The 19,319-nt window shown below is 40.0% G+C and overlaps 1 protein-coding gene across 11 annotated transcripts in view; it reads left to right on the top strand.

Annotated features, from left to right (window-relative positions):
• The window catches only part of DLG2 (discs large MAGUK scaffold protein 2), a 2,300,776-nt gene that overhangs the window by 1,648,887 nt on the left and 632,570 nt on the right, over positions 1 to 19,319 (top strand). For all 11 annotated transcript variants that reach the window (XM_075548681.1, XM_075548686.1, XM_075548690.1 and 8 more), the window contains one exon: positions 5,216 to 5,340. In XM_075548681.1, coding sequence (XP_075404796.1) covers positions 5,216 to 5,340 — 125 coding nt within the window. The remainder of the gene's footprint in view (positions 1 to 5,215; positions 5,341 to 19,319) is intronic.

Below are 19,319 nucleotides of genomic sequence, written 5' to 3'. Positions count from 1 at the left end.
CATGACCCCAGTGCTGCTTCTCAATTCAGACTAGACTGGAACATGTACGCAGGTATAGAAAGGGTTGGGATTTCACAACACACAGAATCCAGGAATAGGAGTGGGAACAGTGATACCAGAAAGGTGGGGGGAAGAGGAGGAGAGGAAGGGAGAAAGGGGGAACCAATTACAATGATCATCACGTAGCCATACACCGCCCTACAGAGGGAAGAACAACAGAAACCATGGGGGAAGGGAGAGAATGGTCGGTGTGAGAGATGAAAATAATCACAATGTACAATCTATCAGGGGTTATAAGGGGGAGGGAGGGGGAAAGGAGCTGATAACAAGGGCACAATAGAAAGTAAATGTCTAGAAAAGAATGAAGGCAACATGTGTACAAACATGCCAGATCCAATTGATGCATGGATTATAAGCGTTGTATGAGCCCCCAGTAAAAAGATTTAAAATATTTCTTGAATGTTTATTATATGCCTGGTAATATTCTAGGTTCTGAGACAACAGTATAGTGATGAATAAAAATATGGTTGCTGTTCTACTGGAATTCGACTTCAGTCATATAGGCAGGTAATATGTAATGCAATAAACAACCTCAGAGGGCCATAGGGTAAAGAGTGGCTTAGAGTGACAGTCAGAGGTCAGTTTATTGGTACTCAGAGCAGGACTCCTGTAGATAATAACATTAATCTGAGAGCTAAAGAATAGGAAAGAACCAGTTTTGCTAAAAACTTAGAGGTAATGACTACAGCAATAATTTAGTCTCCGAAGCAGAAATGGGCTTGAAGTGGTGAAGGATCATAAACAGGGAGCAATAGGTTCTCAAAGTGGAGAAAGACATGCACGCAAGAGGAAGTCAAGGAGGAGGCAGATGCTCATGATTTAAATAATTTTCCCAAGGTCACACCTAGGAAGGTAATTTGAATGATGACTTAAGTAGAGTTCCTATTGGTAGTTAGTCCTTCTTACAATAGTAGTAATTGGAATATTGCCAATGGAAACCAAATTGCAAGTAAGATTTCGTACACTTTTCCCCTCATGTTCGTATACAGAATGCTTTCCATTGTCATTTACTCTCCCTACAATTTGAATGGCTCCACAATGTCCCACATTCAGACACAAGTACTATCATACTTTACCAGGCCATGTTTTTGACTTTTTATTCTAAGTTGTGTGTTTGGCTTTGCATTAGACAAATATTGCAGCCACACAGCATGACCCACAAATCTCACCGTGCATATTTGATTATTTCTTCAGGAGAAACTCCGAGAATTAAATTACCAACTCAAACAATATTTTAAACTGGGAACTTAAATCATTGTCAACAGTTCTGACTTGTGACAACCCTGGAGGGCAGGGTAGAACGGCCCCGGCGGATCTCCAAGACACTGTAATTCTTTATAGTAGTAGAAAGGCTCGTCTTTCTGCTTGGTTTGCCTAACCTGCAGCCACCAGGGCTCCTGTTGTGGACCACACATTGTCTACATGCATGTTCATCAGTAATATTTTTCAGGAAATTATTTTTTTCCTATTTTTTAACCCCTGTTCAGGGGGTATTTTCATTTGGAGAATCAACTTTAAATAAAAATGGAGCTTCCCAGTAGAAATTGCATTTATGTTTATCACCATCGGTAACATGGCAAACCAACTTTCCTTTTCGCTGTTTTTCCCGAGCGTGTCTGTTGTTTAGGACATGAAAGGTGAAGTATCATCAATTGAGCAGGCAATGAGCTTATGGTCCTGGGGGCCAGTCACCAAATGTGGAGGCTTGGGAAGCAGGAGAAAGAAGAAAGTGTCCCCGCCAGTCCCATTCGTCTGGTGGGGAATCTACCCAATGGCAGGAACACAGCATTCCACCCAGAATTCAGGGGCTGCCCATACCAGCACGTCATCTCAGTTTCTACTGAGCAGGTCAAAGATCACCACTTGGTTAATTAGTCACAATTTACAGAGTCTGAAAATGTCAGCCAAGGCCGGTCTGTTGACATGGAGAGGCTGCTGCTCAGAGAAAGGAACTGGAGCTTGGCCCTGCAGCAGCACAGTCTGAGGCAGTGATTCAGCCCAGGGAGGCAGCAGGCGGCACTTTCCTTGCTGCTTTCTCTCTGTCCTCTCTCCGCTGAACACTGCTGGCTGGTGGCAAAGACTAGAAGGGAAAGGCTGGGAAAACAAATACGGGAGGTGGGAAAGCCCTTTCAATGATTTCCTTAGCTGAATTCCGATGAGCTTCTTCCAAAGAACTATAGTGACGAAGCTGCCCCAGCTGGGGACCAGTTTTAACTCAAAAACAAATGCTTTGGGAAATCCTGGTGAATGGAAACATAAAACCAGGTGCATTCCATGCTAACCCAGGCCCTAGTTTTATTGTGAACTCCCTGACCTATTGGATTTGTTTTGTTTTTCCCTCAATGAGTTGGGGGCCAGAGAGAAAAGTACATCAGGGTAGTGGAAGTACCGTGTTCTCCATATTGGAGTCAATTCTCAAAGCAGTGATGAAAATTTGCTAGATTGTCATCAAAGCTGTTCCTTCAAAACCTGTTGATTTACAGATTTTTAAAGTATCTTTACACTTTAATTTTTTTTTTTCAATTGGCAAAAGCAGTTTTTCTACACAACAAGCCTAAGTCCCAGAAGAAGGCTTTAGACTCCAGTTTCACATCTCAATGGATTCTGGTCAACGGATGCCTGTGTTTCTTATGTCCAATGACTAGCCGGTAGGCATATACAAAAATCGGGATAAGAGGGATTTGTTATGTAGATGTGTTAGGGTGATCATTTAAGAATTACCAAAGTGGGACGTTCTGGGCTAGTCAAGGGGAAGATGGGATGTTTCTGGTGGAACGCACTAGGAAATGCCTTGAGTTGAGTTAGAGTGTGCTTTGTGTATAAACAAGCCAGCAGTTCAGTGTAAAATGGAAACAACAAGACGTAACCACAGGATCTAGATCATGACTATCATTCTCAAGCAGCAAGGTTTAAGTACCTTTTGCAAACACATTAATATTTTTAGGATAAAGTATTAGAGTATCTCCTAGTCTCTGCTTGCCTTCCTGTTCCATGTCCCAATCAATAAATTCTTTTTCCCCCCCAATCAATTCTAATCACTGTGTTCCTAGTTCTAGTACAATGAGTAGACTCTTGCCTCCAGACTCAACTTGAAGATGCCCATCTTCCCATTCACAATGTGTACATCTCCGGGACACTACCTGATAAATCGGCTGAATGCTGTCTCGGTGACTAGCTCTGGAACAGAACAGCACATTTATATTGGGGATGTTCTCATAACCAGCTGTAAGATTATCGCTGCCTTTTCTGCCATGACTTGAAGTTTATGAAGGAAGAAATTGCCAGGTTTTAATAATCCTTAAGCATTAACTCAGTCACATTCATAGGAGATCCTCAGCCAATACTGATTGTCATGTGGTGGTAATAGGTACTTACAACCCAAAATGACTTGACTTAACACTCAGCTCACATCACCTCATGAGTTCAGGCTCATCTCATCCAATTCTCTTAGCTTTCTTTGTTCCAGCTTTATTGTCTCTTCTTTGGACCTGGTATATTATTTCTTACCTGAAAGGTTTTATCTATCTCCTTCCCTTTTTCCTGGAACATTCTGGACTCCTCTTGGCTTCCTACCCTGACTCCTTTCCAATACTGAAGCGCTATTTATCCTTGAGGAAAAGCCCCTATGTCGCCTTCTCGTGGTGCCTGTTCCTGAACTCGGCCCGACCCCAAGTCTGCTAATTCACCGCTGTAGTCTGGGTTCAGTGCAGGGCCAGGCACAGGATTAGTGATTAGTATATTCTGAATAAACACACAATTGTATGACTGCTAAGAAGTCGGATCTCTGTTCAGTGAGCTTGGACATTTTTTTCAAAGACCAAATGGAATTAGGGAAGACGTTAGAAACATAGGGACATGCGATTTTATTGACTTTGCTGAATTATTAATTTCAACCTTTCAACATAAATGTATAGCTGTGAAAACAACCCTGTGGAATTCAGAGTTGTATTAATTCCGTCAATAAAACTTGCTAAACATTACCCTGACATTTGCAGTGGCGTAATTGTCCAGTTATAGGCGATCCTATCTTGACATTGAACTTTTCTGACTAATTGAGTGCCCTAATTACTTTCTCTAGATCAAACATCAAGGTATTAGTTCTCATCTCTTTTACTAAATTTTATCAGTGGTCACAGATTTTAGCGATCCACATTTGTTGTATGAATATACAGAGAAATTAAATGCCCAATGAAAAGAAACTAGTTAAGTAAATGTAAGCATCTGACCTTGAAAACAGACATTTTGAAAGAATATGATATAAAGTCTACGTATAAATACAAATATAAGATAAAGTCTACTTACTTGTATGGAAATGCTTAAAATATAATATTCATTGGACAAAAATAAGAACACAGCTCTGGAAACAATGTAGTCATCGAGATGGAGAATAAAAGGGATATGTAAATAAACATTTAGATTTTTTTAAGTATAATGATTTGTGAATTTTTGAAGGATTTTAAATTGTATCTTCCATACAAATTTTTGAAGGATAGATGTTCATTGGATGTCATTTATTGCGATCTGATTAAGTATAAATCTTTTATTAGAATATAAACTACTCAAATGTATATGTTGCAGCTGCATAGCACATCTGGCTGATCTCTATGGCAAATTAAACTCTGTATGTTGATGGAATGTGTCTCATATGCACTATGACTGCAGAAAAAAGTCCTGCCTTTTGAAGTTGAAGCTCCCTTTTACCTAGAAATACCTTTATTTTATGAATGAACACTATGAAAAATGATACTGGAAGTTGTCAAATAAGAATACTTAAATATCACTACTCTATCTGTTGCAATACTTACAAATACTTAGTTTCATTTCTTTTTCATATGAATGAATGCTTTTTAATTTTTTTACTCTAAGGACTTTTCAGATTATCATATTACGCAGGTTGGTGTGTATGTTATACCACTTCATGATTATTCACTTTAGTTGTTGCATAAAAGATTCACTTTTTTAAAAGCTAACGTGGAAAATCCCTTGAATACTTGCAACTGAAGGACAAATAAGTGTTCTTCCTGACCTTGACATTATGCTGACAGTGTACTTTACTGGTTTGCATATAAGAAGTAAGGTGATAACACAGAGTGTCGGGGGAACTAGGTTTTAGGTGACAGCCACATCATTTAGTGTCTCCTTCTTGTTTCCACAGGGGAATTCTGGCTTGGGATTCAGTATTGCTGGAGGGACAGATAACCCCCACATTGGAGATGACCCTGGCATCTTTATTACGAAGATTATACCAGGAGGTGCTGCAGCTGAGGATGGCAGACTCAGGTAACGATCCGAGATGTGGGAATTATGAGGAAAGCAGTTTTCTGCTGCATCGATGAGACATGTTTGTGCCTTTGGGGAAGAGTGATTTCTAAAAGCTCTGCACCTGAAAGGAGAATATTGTCAAAGCAAGATTTCTGCAATGGCTCTGCAGACCTTTTGTTCTTTACTGAATTTCTCCCGGTATTTTATACGTGCTCCTGGAAGGCTACCACACCCAGCATTGAACCAAGCACTCTGAGAAAGAGATGAGTTACGGTTTTTGCTTTCATGGAGCCTGCCATCTATTTGGAAAAAAGAATAATGTAAACTAATAACAAATAAAAGAAACCAGTACGCTGGAATTGGCTTTAGAGAGTAAGATGGGTTCAGAAACCTTACATAAGGATCTTCTGTAAGAGTTTACAGAAAGAATAATTGAAGTTGGAAAAGGTATTCTATTTGGCAGATTCCAGTCTGGGAGTTAAACTATACTAAGTACTTCAGACCCCTCTGAGCTGAGTCACAGACGGAGAAAGAGAAGTGGTCCCCAAGAGTGGTGAGCAACATAACGGGTCTGGAAAAAGAATGAATGATGAGGCTAAATAGGCAGAGTGAATTCGGTAATGCTCAGTTACAGTCTTAGCTCCCTGGGCTGGGGATCCATTCTTAAAAGTAGCTCTCAATTATTTTGGAAACAAGATTTGCACATCTGAGACAATAGTGAATCCTGTGAAAGGCCATCACAGAGAGAGACCTGCTCACTAATGGGAAGGATGTGTCTGTTGGTAAAGCCAGAAGGTTTTCTTGAGGGAAGAAAAACTGTCCTGTGATCATTTCAGTACTGTGGCTAGATTGTAGATCCCCCACGGGCCGAGCAGTTATGCATATTGAAGTAGCTCAGTACATTGTTATGAATGTATGGATGGGTTTGTGAAGGAATGAATGACTATATTGGAGAAGGGCACTTGGGAAAATGCATCGCCGTGCAAGAGGAAAGTAGCAACATCTTGTGAGAATGACCTCAGTTTGCAGAGAACTGAGGAATTGAGGGGTGCTCTGAGTGCATAGCTGCATAGCCCTTCCTCGCTCTGGCTCTCCATTAACCACACATAAATTGGTGTGCTCTGTTCTTATAATGCACCTGAGGACACTTGCTGCCTATCTCACTATTCTGATGCAATGATTACTTTTGGCAAGTGCATGCTTGCAACTTGTAGTGGAGAAGCACATTGTTCCCGCCCAGGTACACCTACTTCTCTTATCACCAAGACACGAAACAAGGAAAGACGCTCCCACAGGAAGCACATGCTATTCGACAATAGGCTTTCCAAGCTGCGTTGGCTGAATTAATGTATGAGGAAGGAAATAGTTACACTGCAGAGGGAAACAGAGGCTGTGTCGTTTGTGGAGTCTTACTGAGGGTGTTTGCCATGACTGGGCTCTGGAGAAGCTGCGTTTTAAAATCATGAAACTAGGATTCCTAAAGAGAAATGAATGGGATGATTGTGACCATACAGGAAATGGGGAACGTCAGCTCCCTTGCCGTAGTCTGTGTGTAAGCGTAAGAAGAATGGCCTTTATGTTGGGTACTTACGCTAGCATCATGAAATATCAAGGCCACCATCTCTTAGAGTGCCACCATTCTCTGGCTGGAAACATGGCGGGTAGCCTTTCACCAATGGAAGAAAAGGGAAGTTCTGCCATGCTGACATCAGGAAACAATTGTAAAAAGAAGAATCATATGAAACACACAACCTTCCTTGGCTTCTTTGAGGTTTCTTCACCCCCCACTATCATGACCCTAGTCCTGCTTTTCAGTTCTGGCTAGACTAGAGTATGTATACTGGTGCAGGTAAGAGGTCTCAACACACAGAACCCAGGAACAGAAATAGGAGTGGCAATATCAGAAGGGATGGGGGAAGGTGAGGAGAGGTGGGAAGAAAGGGGGAACTGATCACAATGATCAATACATAACACCCCACTCCCAGAGGGGAAGGAACAACAGAAACATGGCTGAAGGGAGACAGTGGTCAGTATATGATATGAAAACAATAATAATTTATAAAGGGGTTATGAGGATGGAAGGGCAGGGTGGGAGGGATAAAAGAGGAGCTGATAACAAGGGCTCAAATAAAAAGTAAATGTTTAGAAAATGACAATAGCAACCTATGTACAAATAAACTTAAAACAACTGTCGTGTGGCATGTTAGAAGTGCTATAAGAGTCCCAATAAAATGATTTTAAATTTTTTTAAAAGAATAATCATAATAATCACGAACATTTGTCCTCTGTTGATATTGTTGAGAGGAATATAGGTAGGTAGGTAAAGATATAGATAGATAGATAGATAGATAGATAGATAGATAGATAGATAATCTCCTATATGTGGTGACCCTCTTTTTCCATGGATTCCTAGTCTGTGATTTTAACCAACCATGGATGAAAAAAACTGGGGGGAAAATCACTCAAGTAGTCAAAGCAATACATCAAAATCTAAAGCTGAGTAGCATAAAGCTCTATTTACATCACATTTACATTGTATTAGACACAATCGAGATGCTTTTAAGTATATTGGAGGATGAAAATTGTACATCATTTCAGACAAGGGAGTTGAGCACCTACAGATTCGGGTCTGGTCTGGGTTGTCCTGGGACCAATCTTCTGTGGATACTGAGGGACAGCTGTGCTTAGAAGTGAGTGTAAGTTATGCCCTACGATGCAAGTAGCATCATCAGAGTGCTCAAAAACGTAAGGCTTGAGGAGCTTAAGATCAATCAACTATTGTTAAAAAACTAGGATCCCGAGTGTCACTTTAAGTACTCTAGAGAAACAGATTCAATGGTAGTGTCTATTCTATCACCTGATCTTAGTCCAAAAACTTCTTAATACTGAGTAGCTCAGCATTAGGGAGCATTTCTGAACATTACAGTATTTGCTGGGGTTCTTTTCTATGTTATGAGGCCACATTGCCTTATTCTGAATTCTACCTCTGATAGTTAAGTTTTTTGTGCCAATGTGGCTCCTGTAGGAACATGTGAGCAGTTTAGCCTGTCAAGCAGGTCACAGCTTGATTTGAGGGCAACAGAAATCAAGGACTCTCTGGAGGCAGGCCCCCCTCTTTCTTAAATTCACCTTCCTGTTGAAAAGGCACCTGGAGCCGCTCTGAGACCTGCTAGAGCCCTGGAGATGCTTCCACCGCCACTGGATGCACAAGACTTTCCATCCAATGGCTTGTGACCTTCCTGCATTTTGCATTATTGCATGCGCTGCCTGAGTCTGAAGAGGGATTTATTAGACTCATGGGATGATATAGGAGTTATGGACTTTATCTGGATTGAACTGGGATGCTTTCTTAATATATCATTACTCTTTGACATAAAGCTCTTTCTTATATACAAGGGGGTACTAAAAAAATTAAATAAAAAACCCCAGAATTGCTCTGGGCAGATCAGAACTTCCATAGTATGGATTTTTCTGACTAGGCAGACATTGAACAACTCACTCTGAGTTAGTGCGCTCAGTTGAGTGGCCTGGGAAGGTTCTCCCTGGTCACAGTGACTATTTTGTAAAAACAGTTTTGCTGGAACCTCATTTTTTGGTGAAGGCCGGTTTAAGAACACAGCATGAGGCTGTGGAATTTTGTTTCCTGCTCTGGAAAAATGCTGCATGAACTGCTGTGATGTTTAACACAGTTTTCAAGGACAGTGCTATAGGAAAATTTAAGTGTAAAGTAGTTTTCTCATTTCAAAAGGGTGAAAGGTTGATTGATGACAAACCTCATTGTGAACATTTGCAAACTTCAAAAATGGACAAAAATGTCGGATCATAGTACATTTGGAGTTTGTTCCACCAGGGCAAACTTTTAATCAAGCTTTCTATTTAGAGGTTCTGGAAGAATGTATAACAGTTTTGTAAAGGTGAAACTGAGGAACAGGGAGGAAGATGGACATGACAGGACAAGGGAGAGCAGAAACAGAAATAGCTTTCTTCGGTGCGTGGAGCTCCCGGACAAGATTCCATGATGTAGGCCAACGGGTCTGGGAAGTCATGCTCAGCAGCTGGGGGGCAAGGGCTTTTTAAAGGAGTGGTGAGGAATGTAGGGCAGTTAGCATATGGGGCTTGGAAACCTGGAGAATTGCTGGTGGACTCCTTGCTGCTTTCTTCCAGCCAGTGACATCTGGTTTCACTGGTGATCTTCTCTGACGCCGGCTGCTGCTGACCTTGGGGATGTGAAGGGAAGCTCGTGCAGGGCCCGGACCTGCTTCAGCTTAGTCCAAACAGGGGCTGCCTAGTTCAGACACGACCCAAACAAGTTTGTGACCCAAACAAGGTCCGATTTGTGGCAGATGGGGAACTGGTTTTGCCACTACAACAATGCACTTGCTCACGCAGCCATCTCAGTGCACCAGGTTTTGGCAAAACAGGAGGCCTCACTGGCCCCAAACACCTTGCTCACCTGACCTTGATCCACGCTGCTTCTTTTTGTCTCCACAATGCAGAAGGATAGAAATTTGATGATGTAGAAGGGGTGAAGAAAAAAAAGAGGGAGGTGCTGTCAGCCCTCCAAACAGATAATTTTGAAAAATGTTTCCAAGAATGGAATCTCAGATTGGACAAATATTTTAAGTGTAATGGAAAGTACATTGAAGGTGATAAGGTTGTTTTGTAATTAAAAAAATACAGAGCTTTGAAAACAATCTTGTTTTTTTGTGGGCACCCACTCATACATGAGTGTCTCTGAATTTGTTTCTCTAGTCAAGCCAGGCTAACACATTATGGTACCTTGGGAGTGGGTAGTAGATGAACAGTCACGAAGACTGAGTGTAGATGCTAGTCTGACCTCTGCCTTATGGCAGTCGTTCTTCTTTGGCTAGTTGAAGGTCAGACATGGCCATACAGTTTACTATGTTGTTTTCTGGAATGAGCATGGAAAATTAAAGTTTTGATTCTTTTCTTTGGTTGTTGTCTTTGGTTATTTTTGTTTGAAAATGGCAAAAATGAATGTGATAAATGTATATTTTGAGTTTAGGGGTCAAAATGAACCCTTGAACTTCTCTGAGACCATGCTGCATAGTCCAACTGGCTGACAAAAGCCCTTCCTGGTGTGATGCAACTGGAGGCCTCAGGCCATATTGCAAATGAATGGGATAATTTACATAAGATTGAACATCCCTTTTAAGATCTGACTCTTGTAGGTTTGATTTCTTCTACTCATTATTATTAATATCATATGTGTTGGAAATGATTATGGGGAAATATGAATAGAGAGTTGGTAAGCTCACTGCCTTCAGCCATTAAAATTGGATCTTTAAATGGGTGTGAGGCACACGTGCAAAAAAGATACTTAAAAAATAATCCTCACCTTGTGTCTTGAATTCTGAGATTTGCATTTGAAAAGACTTGCTCACTGTCAAGACTTGCTAATGGTAGACTGAAGAAAAGGGAATTAGGTCTTTTTGAATTTTGAACTAGTGGTTTATGCCTGAAGCTGGAAAATTTGGGAGCCAAGAAGCAGCTCCCCTCTCTAGGACGGAATGTGAAAGGAAGCCAGTGGGCAGCCTGTGGTTCTCAGGTGACCACCTGGACCTATTTGTTGAGTGGCAGTGGGCAAAGTGCAACAGTAGAGCTATAGGTTAATCTGGTGAATGACACCCTTGGACCTGGTTTATAGGGACAAGAGGAGAATACGAGAGCGGATTGGCTGGTTTGAAGTTTAAAGAGTTGTGTAGAACTTAAGCTTATGACATGAGGTAGCCCAAGGGAGCTAAGATTGTTGAGAATTTGTGAAAGGGCCCATGGTCAAAATGCAAGACAGCCAAACGATACCCTGGTGGGCTACGTGAAGAGACCCACAGTTAGTTGAGCAGAACCCAACCAGATAGTGTTTAAATTTTTGAGCTTGTAAATTGGTGCACATTGCTGCCGACTTTATGGATGGCCTGATCTGACTTTGCTCATGGACATGGACCCACAAAATTCCAACTGGAATGAACATTTTTTCACATCAAAGACCATGCTTGTCTCCTCAGACCATTGGGTTGATGTAAATGTGCAAGATAAAACCCAGATACCTAAAATGGGGAGGATAAAGGCATGAAGTGGCTACTTACAAACTTTCATGGGTGGGGAGATATGAATTATAGGATTAAGGAGTATGTGTTCATGTAACTGCATTTGTTAGGCATAGAATAATATTTGTTTTGTCACTTATAGAGTACTATGTTTATGTGAGACTAGCACATTTTGAGTTGTCTGTATATTCGTTTTATCCTGTTGGACACAAATAGGATTTGACTATTCTCCTTGTTTTAGAAATTATATATAGCTAAAGAATTGTGTACACATGCCAAGTTGGCAAGGGGTGGACTACGATAGTTGTGTTCAGACTGTGATAGTTGTGCGTGGGGTGTGTGTGTGTGTGTGTGTGTGCGCGCGCACATGCCCACGCGTGCCAGCATGGATCCCATAGGAAGATGTAGGTTGAGTTAGCCTGTCAATTAAGTTACAGCTTGATTAGAGGGTCACTGAGATAAATGGTTCACTGAAAGCAGGCCACTCTCTCTGCTCTATCTTCTTGTGACTTTGAGCCACCTTAATGGTAGCCAGAACACTGGCAATGCGTCCACCACCATTGGACCTGCAAGACTTTGCACCCACCAGCCTGTGATGCAGGAAGCTGCATTCTGCATCATTGCATGTGGCTCTGAGACTGAAGAGGGACTCATTTCAGACTTCTGGACTAGTATTGGACTTATAGACTTGATCTGTTCTGGGTTGCAATGTTAGCTTGATCTATAAGTACTTCTTATATAAACTCTCTCTTACACATATATATGAGTGTCATTTCATTTGTTTCTCTAGTCAACTTGGCCTACCATACTACCCATCTGTCCTTGTTTTGGCTTCCTAGAGCCAAGGTTTGGCCTGTGATTGTATGACCTTTGCCTCATAAGATTATTACAAGTAACCCTGGTTGAGTAGTGGGTTACGTGTTAGACTGCTAACTGCAGGGTTAGCATTTGAATGGGCCAGGAGCTCCATAGGAGAAAGATGGGAATTTTTGCTCTGGTAACGATCGTAGGCTCTGAAATCCATACAGCAGTTCTACTCACCTATAGAGTTGCTGAGTGAAAATAAACCCGTGGCAATGAGTTTGGTTTGGTTTTGTGTGACTACAATAATAGCCTCAAACATAAGAATTGTGAGGATGGTGCAAGACTGGGCAGCAATTTGTTCTGTTATACGTGAGAGCCGACTCAGTGGCATCTGACAGCAATAACGACAATACATTGTCCAATGAGCAAGCTGCCAAAGTCTATGCGTTGACCTGGACTGGATCAACAATAGAAACCTAGTTCTCAATACACAGTACACATTAAAATACTCAGTACATGTTAAGTCATTTTCTTATGGGAAACTAGCTATTGGAATTCTACTTTGTTTCTGATAGATCTTAGCCAAGACTCTTGAGATTGCCCACTACTCTTCGTTACTACTACTACTTTACTTGACAACTTCTTGCCATTTACTTGAATGGTTTTACTTCTAAGGATTGAAGAATTACAATGGATTGAAAATCATTTCTAGTTGAAGGCCAAGGTAGTTTACTGTGCCAACCTGGCCGATAAACACAAGTTGGGTTAATTGAAGGGCGAAGGGATAAATGGTTCAGTGAGCCTCGCCTTTCTAGTTCTCAGGTCTCTTGCTTTCTGATGCTTGGACCAGGGTGTAGCTGCCTTTGCCAGTTCCTGCTTCAGCTGGCAAGGCTCACTTCCTGCAAGACATTCCCAAGGAGAAGTTGCATGGACCTACCCCGATGCAGCCCTGGGTGCTGGAGCAGCTGTGTGGAGACCCCTGCCAGTGCTGCAATATTTACACATTCACTGACTCAGCTTTCCTCCTACAGTCGATGTCATAGTGTGTGTTTTGTGAGATGGAGGAGGACTTTTTGGATTGGTGTTGAACATATGGGTTAATGTTGGACTTGTGGGCTTGGGCAGCACTGAGTTGGGATGTTTTCTTGATGTGCACTTTACCTTTATATAAAACTCTGTGGATTTGTTTCTCTAAAGTACCAAGGCTAATATTTTGTAGACAAGTAAACGAAGGCTCAGAAGAGTGGCATATCCTGAGGCATAATTTATTTGGGGCTGCCCTTCAACTACAGCTAGTATCGTTATCAAATAATTAATATTCTAAAGTAGTATTGAGAGACAGAAGCACCGAAGCACTGAACTCATATAAGAAGTCATTTCTCACTGTGGCAGAAACACTGAACCTAGACCATCAAGTTGAAGAACATCTTTTACCTGTCAGTCTTTAAGGACACAGAGGCAACATATTACAGTGGAGTTTGGAGAAAATAATGTCTTTCCTGCTATATAATAGCAATTGATCTTGGACAGGTTCTTTGAGCTCTGTTAGTCATAGATTTCTAATTTTAAAATAATACTGCACTGAACAATATTGAATAATACTGCACTGAGAAAATACTGAAATCTAAAGATTCAGTGAAATAATTTAGGTCCTTTGCTATCCAAAGCACATAGCAAGTGATCACTACATCTCCACAATGTTTTCCTTTCTCCTCTCCTCTGCTCTGTACCTCTCAGTAATGTTTCATCTCAGCTTGCCTCTATTTGTTTCTCATTCTTTAGTAATCTATGTCATTCAGATGTCCTGTTCCTTTTCATCTCATGCCGTTATGTCTATCTCCTTGTCCTTCCTAGACTGCTGGCTCCTGTATTTTCACTTTCCTCTTCTTCTAGTCATGACAGTGAATTAAGGGTATTTTAAATTAGTGTCATACTAAAAAAAAGTCTCTATTCTCAATTTTATAACCTAGTTAACAGGATCTGCTATTTTTCCTCTTACTTAAAATATAAGCCATAGGAGGACATGGGAGTACAACCTTGTGCGTATATTGGATTAATAGTGGATATTCCTGCATATGTGTTTGCATATGCTGCAAATAGAGCACATAGGAGGCATCGTCATGACAGCCTCATAGATATAAGCAAATACCTCTGAAGACTGAGATCCTGTCATTGAAGACTCGGGACAGTGGTCTTGGGGGACATGCAGTTCAAGTGGCATCCCAGAGTCCATAAAGACAATGCTCTACAGTCTGCGTTGGTGTGACTAGTTACTGAAGTCTTCAGAGTGTGTGAATGGTCCTTCAAGTTATAAAGACCTTAGGAAACGATTAGTCCAAAGGACTAATGGACTGCAGGAGTCAGTGTCCATTAACCTGAGACCAAGATGTTTTTGGTGCTCATCTACCACCACTAACCACTCTGATTGGGATCATAGTGGAAGTACTGGATCGAATGGGGGGTGGGAGGTAAGAACAAAATTCAAATGCATATTAAAACCAGACTAACTTGTCTGATGAGTTTGGTATAACCCCTGAGACTGTGGCCCCTGGGTCCCCTACTTTCGAACTGAAGGCATTCATGGAGATCACCCTTCAGCCAGTAATGACTGGCATATCAAGTAATCAATAGCACCCAGGAGGAACATGTTGGTTAGGACATGTATTGAATTGGATTGGGCTGGGATATTTGCTTGATCTTAAATACTTCTGATAAACTCTCTCTGACACATATATACGAATGGCATTGCATTTGTTTCTTCTGAACTCTCTTATATATGAATGTCATTGCAAAGGGCAACATTTGCCTAAAACAAAGTTAGGAAAGCAAGAGAATATAGGGAAACTGGACAAACGGAACTAAGAGACCACACTGGAAGTGAGGAGAATGCTGACACATTTGGGGAATTGCAACCAGACAATATAGGTATAAATTGCTAAACGGGAAACTCATTTACTCTGTACACTTTCACCTAAAGCAGAGTAATTTATTTTTAAAAGCCTCTAAATGAATGGACCCTTTCCCTCACCCCCCTTTTGAACTAATCCTTTGGTCTTTCTTGTGGCTAGAAGAAAAAAAATTAAAAGCATCCTCCTCATTATATATTAAATTTTCACAGTTGTATGATACTAAAATTAATGGAGAAGCTGAAGCCAGAAAAAAACACTATAACAGATTACCCCTTAAGACTTTGAATTAGTGAGTATATAAAAATGAGGTAATACTAGCAAAGGCCTACACAGTGTACCAAGTAGTTTTCTGAGCACACTCTTTTAAAATTTACAGTGATTTGATGAGATAAGTACTTTTTTTACCTATTTTTTTAGTTACGAATCTACGAGATTAAGTAGCTAGCTGACCTTTCTATTCCTATTATCTGTTAGAACGAGGATTTGCACAGGTAGGTCTCACGCTGATAGCCATGCTTCTAAGTTTTGAGCTACCTTGCAAAAGAAAAGATACTTAAAAGATCTTATGATAGATGATATACTACATTCTAGAATTTTTCATCCCATCCCCAGAATCCATAAATACAATAGGTTCTCCTTCCACTATTAGGTACCATGCTATTGAGTATAAGTAACCCTAAGATTGGTGAGGCATCCAGGTGGGCTAGTGTAATCACATGAGTTTGCTTACAAGGGAGTTTTCTCCAACCGGTGACAGAAGTAGATTTTAAGGGTATCAAGGACTCAACGTGCCATTTGTCGGCTTGGACTGGAGAGGACCATAGGACAAGGAGTGAGCAACCTCTAGGAGCAGAGCAGGGCCATTGGCTGGCAGCTAGCAAAGGAAACAGGGACCTGCCAGACTTTAAACTTCAGAATCACTCCTCAGGCCTTATGGGTGTGCTCTGGCACTTCACAGAGAAATAAGAGGCAAAGGCCCAATGAAAGACAAGTGTCGAAAATGGTTAGAAATGGTGAAGAATCCGATCCCCAGGCAAAGAGAAAGCAGAGACAGTGGCTGGCTGAAATTTGTTTTTACATCTGATAGCTAGAGGTGGACATTTTCACTGAAGTGAAGGAGAGAGCCTGAAGCTGTGGGGGCGAAGATGAGATGAAGGCTAAAATGACGAGCAAAACAAAATGAGCATAGGATAATTTCCCCAGACAATGATACTTTTCTGATGGAAGAGTGTTACATATCCTGAGTGTTTATGAATATGATACTTGTTCCTTGTGAAATGTATATAAAATGTACACAAGTGGACAAATGTAAACATTTATTCTTACCTCACACAGAAATCCGTCACAATCAACATTTTAAAACACGTTTCCTGTGGTTATTTTGCTCTCTTTTTTAGTTTAAATCCTTGTGGATATAATTACTTGGTATTTGTTTAACTAATCTTTTTAATAAGCCTTTTTATGTCACTCAAAAGAAAAAATTTTGCAAACATTTTAGATGTTTAATTGTTTTATAATAATTTTGCTTTATAATAATTGCTTTTTAACCTTTTACATTATGAGACATTTTTATTATTTTCAATTTCTCTGCATATTAAATAACATGCCATATTTGGGGAAAACTCTGTTTTTAAAATTATTTTCATAGGAAATATTTTGGTAACAGAATTATTAGGCCAAATATTGTTAAAATTTTTAAGCCTTTTGACAGATATTTTTCCCCCAAAAGATTGTATTTTCACCAATGACAGTGAGATTTAAAAGGCCTTATGAAATACATTGGCAGTATCACGTGTGCTTACACATATATAATTTTGGCTATTTTCCATAGCAAGCAATGCTGCATTTCTCTGCTTTTACTGGTACAGCAAGATTTGAACTTTTTAAAAAATGGTATTCATCATTTATATTTTTTCTTCTGGAAATAGCCCTTATAATTCGCTGGCATTATCTAGCTTTAAAAATAAGAACATTTTGGAAGGAACATTAAGTTTTCTTTAAGAACAAAATAGCTATACTTTGAAGAATGACTCTTGTGTCCACTCTTGTATCTGAACCATTAAAATGGCCTCTATGTGACTTGAAGCCACTTGATTGCTGAGGACCAATATTGATATGTCATCCTGGGGAAGCGCTGTCACATGACAGCCTCCACTTGGCGATCCAGCAATGACATTTTACACAACAGTGCGCTTATTACACCCATCCGCAGCACAAAAGCAGCATGTAGAAGCAGGCAGAAGAGATGGCTGCTTGCCAAAGTCATGACAAGTGACACAATTTAATCTCCTACCCTTCAGCACAGTCATTTCTATTCCCAGAAAGGATGGAGGGGCAGGGTGGGGTTGAGGGGTTGGGGGAGACTTCCTTTCTTTAAAGCCATGACTTCATTTATTACGTCTGTGTCTGCTTTGCCGGTGAGGTTGACTTTATCACAAAAAGCTAAAATAATATGCATATTAATTTCAACAAAAATAGTATCGATCATACTGACGTTTGACTGTATTAGTCAAAGGTGAGAGTTTAAACATCAAGGTTTTTCCCGAGAATGCATTCCTTGTTTTAAGTCATAATGCAGCCATGTGGGCTGTTATTTTACAGTAAATGGCTTTGTTTTAACTCATTTAAACCCTGAATTCCTGAGCCAGTTGTCTATACTCAGTTCCTACTCATGCCAACCTCTTGTGTGTCCGATGGATCTCTCTACATAGCTCTTCTCCAGAGCTCTCTTTACCCAATTCCTAATCATTCATGTTCACCCCGAGACTCTGATGATGGGACACAGCCCAGGAATCAATATGAAACAATATGTCCATGGGTTCTGAGGGATTAGGATGTGAGTCTTAAAACTGTGAAAGAATACATTTTTGTTTAAGGTCCCCTATTTTTGGTATTTCTGGTGTAACAGCACTAGGTAACTGTGGTACACTACCGCAAATTTGAATAGATATTTCCCTAAAAGATATGTAAATGGACAATAAGTACACAAAATGACCAACAGCATTATTTGTTAGGAATATGGAAATCAAAGACAAAATGATCTACCACATTACATGTCCTCAAATAGTTGTTTGCAATAAAAACTAGTGATAACAAATGTTGGCAAGGACATGGACAATTAGAATACTGATACATATAAAATGATGCAACTTCTTTGGATATAGTTTGGCTACAGTAGCCTTATATTGATAATAGAGAAATGGTGGAAACAAATTTTCATAAACTGATAAATTAATAAATAAAATATCACATATGGACACAATAAAATACCATTTGGTCATAAGAAAGAATGACATTCTGTTACTTATTGCAACATGGGTGAATCTGAAAACATTACGTTAAGTGGGGGGAAAACACCAAAATCGTATATTGCATAATTCCATCTCCGCAGAATGTTCTAAGCCCATATAGATGGAAAACAGGCTCTTGATTATTAGGGACTAATTGGAGTGGGCTGTCCTTTTGGAATTATAAGAATGTTTTAGATTTAGGTAATGCTGATAATTATGCAATTCTATGAATATTATAGCAACAATTGAATTATATACTTTAAAAGGGGGAATTTTATGGTATGTAAATTATATCTTTAAAAACCCATTTGTTATTTTTTAAATGTCCTGTCCTGTTCTGGCATAAAATATTCCTATATATCAAAGGTTTTTTTTCTAGTTTGAGAAAGCGTAGAAAACAATTATAATATGTAACTGATTAAGGATTCATGAGAGTGGAGGAAGGTGGAGGGAGGGTGATACCAACGGCTCAAGTGGAAAGAAAGTGTTTGGAAATGTTGATGGTGACTTTGTACAAGCATTCTTAATACAACTGGAACTGCTTCATATTCTAGATATACTTCCTTGGAAATTCCTTTTATTTTGTAGAGTTCTTGAATCTACTCACTAAGAAAACAGTCTTTGGTTTGGGCTCCACATCTGTCTGGCTTAGCACGCCATCCCCATTTACTAGCTAACTCCAATAACTAGACGACTTACTAGCTAACAACTGCGTTTTTATCTCGCTGGCTAAAATACCAACACTTAAAAAATCACTACCTGAAATAATCACTATAAAACACTAACTTTAAAATTATATAAACGAAGTTTGTTTTCAAATCCCCAACGCAAATCATTGGTGTGCTTTAAAATGTAGCAGAGTTCATTCAAACCATGTTTTTTTTTGTTAATAAACTGTATACATCTGGTTTATTTTCAACCTTCTA

Source organism: Tenrec ecaudatus, chromosome 4 (assembly GCF_050624435.1).
Source record: "Tenrec ecaudatus isolate mTenEca1 chromosome 4, mTenEca1.hap1, whole genome shotgun sequence".
Lineage (NCBI taxonomy): Eukaryota > Metazoa > Chordata > Mammalia > Afrosoricida > Tenrecidae > Tenrec > Tenrec ecaudatus.
Note: the sequence above shows the minus strand (reverse complement) of the source record. Positions and strands in the feature narration are given on the sequence as shown.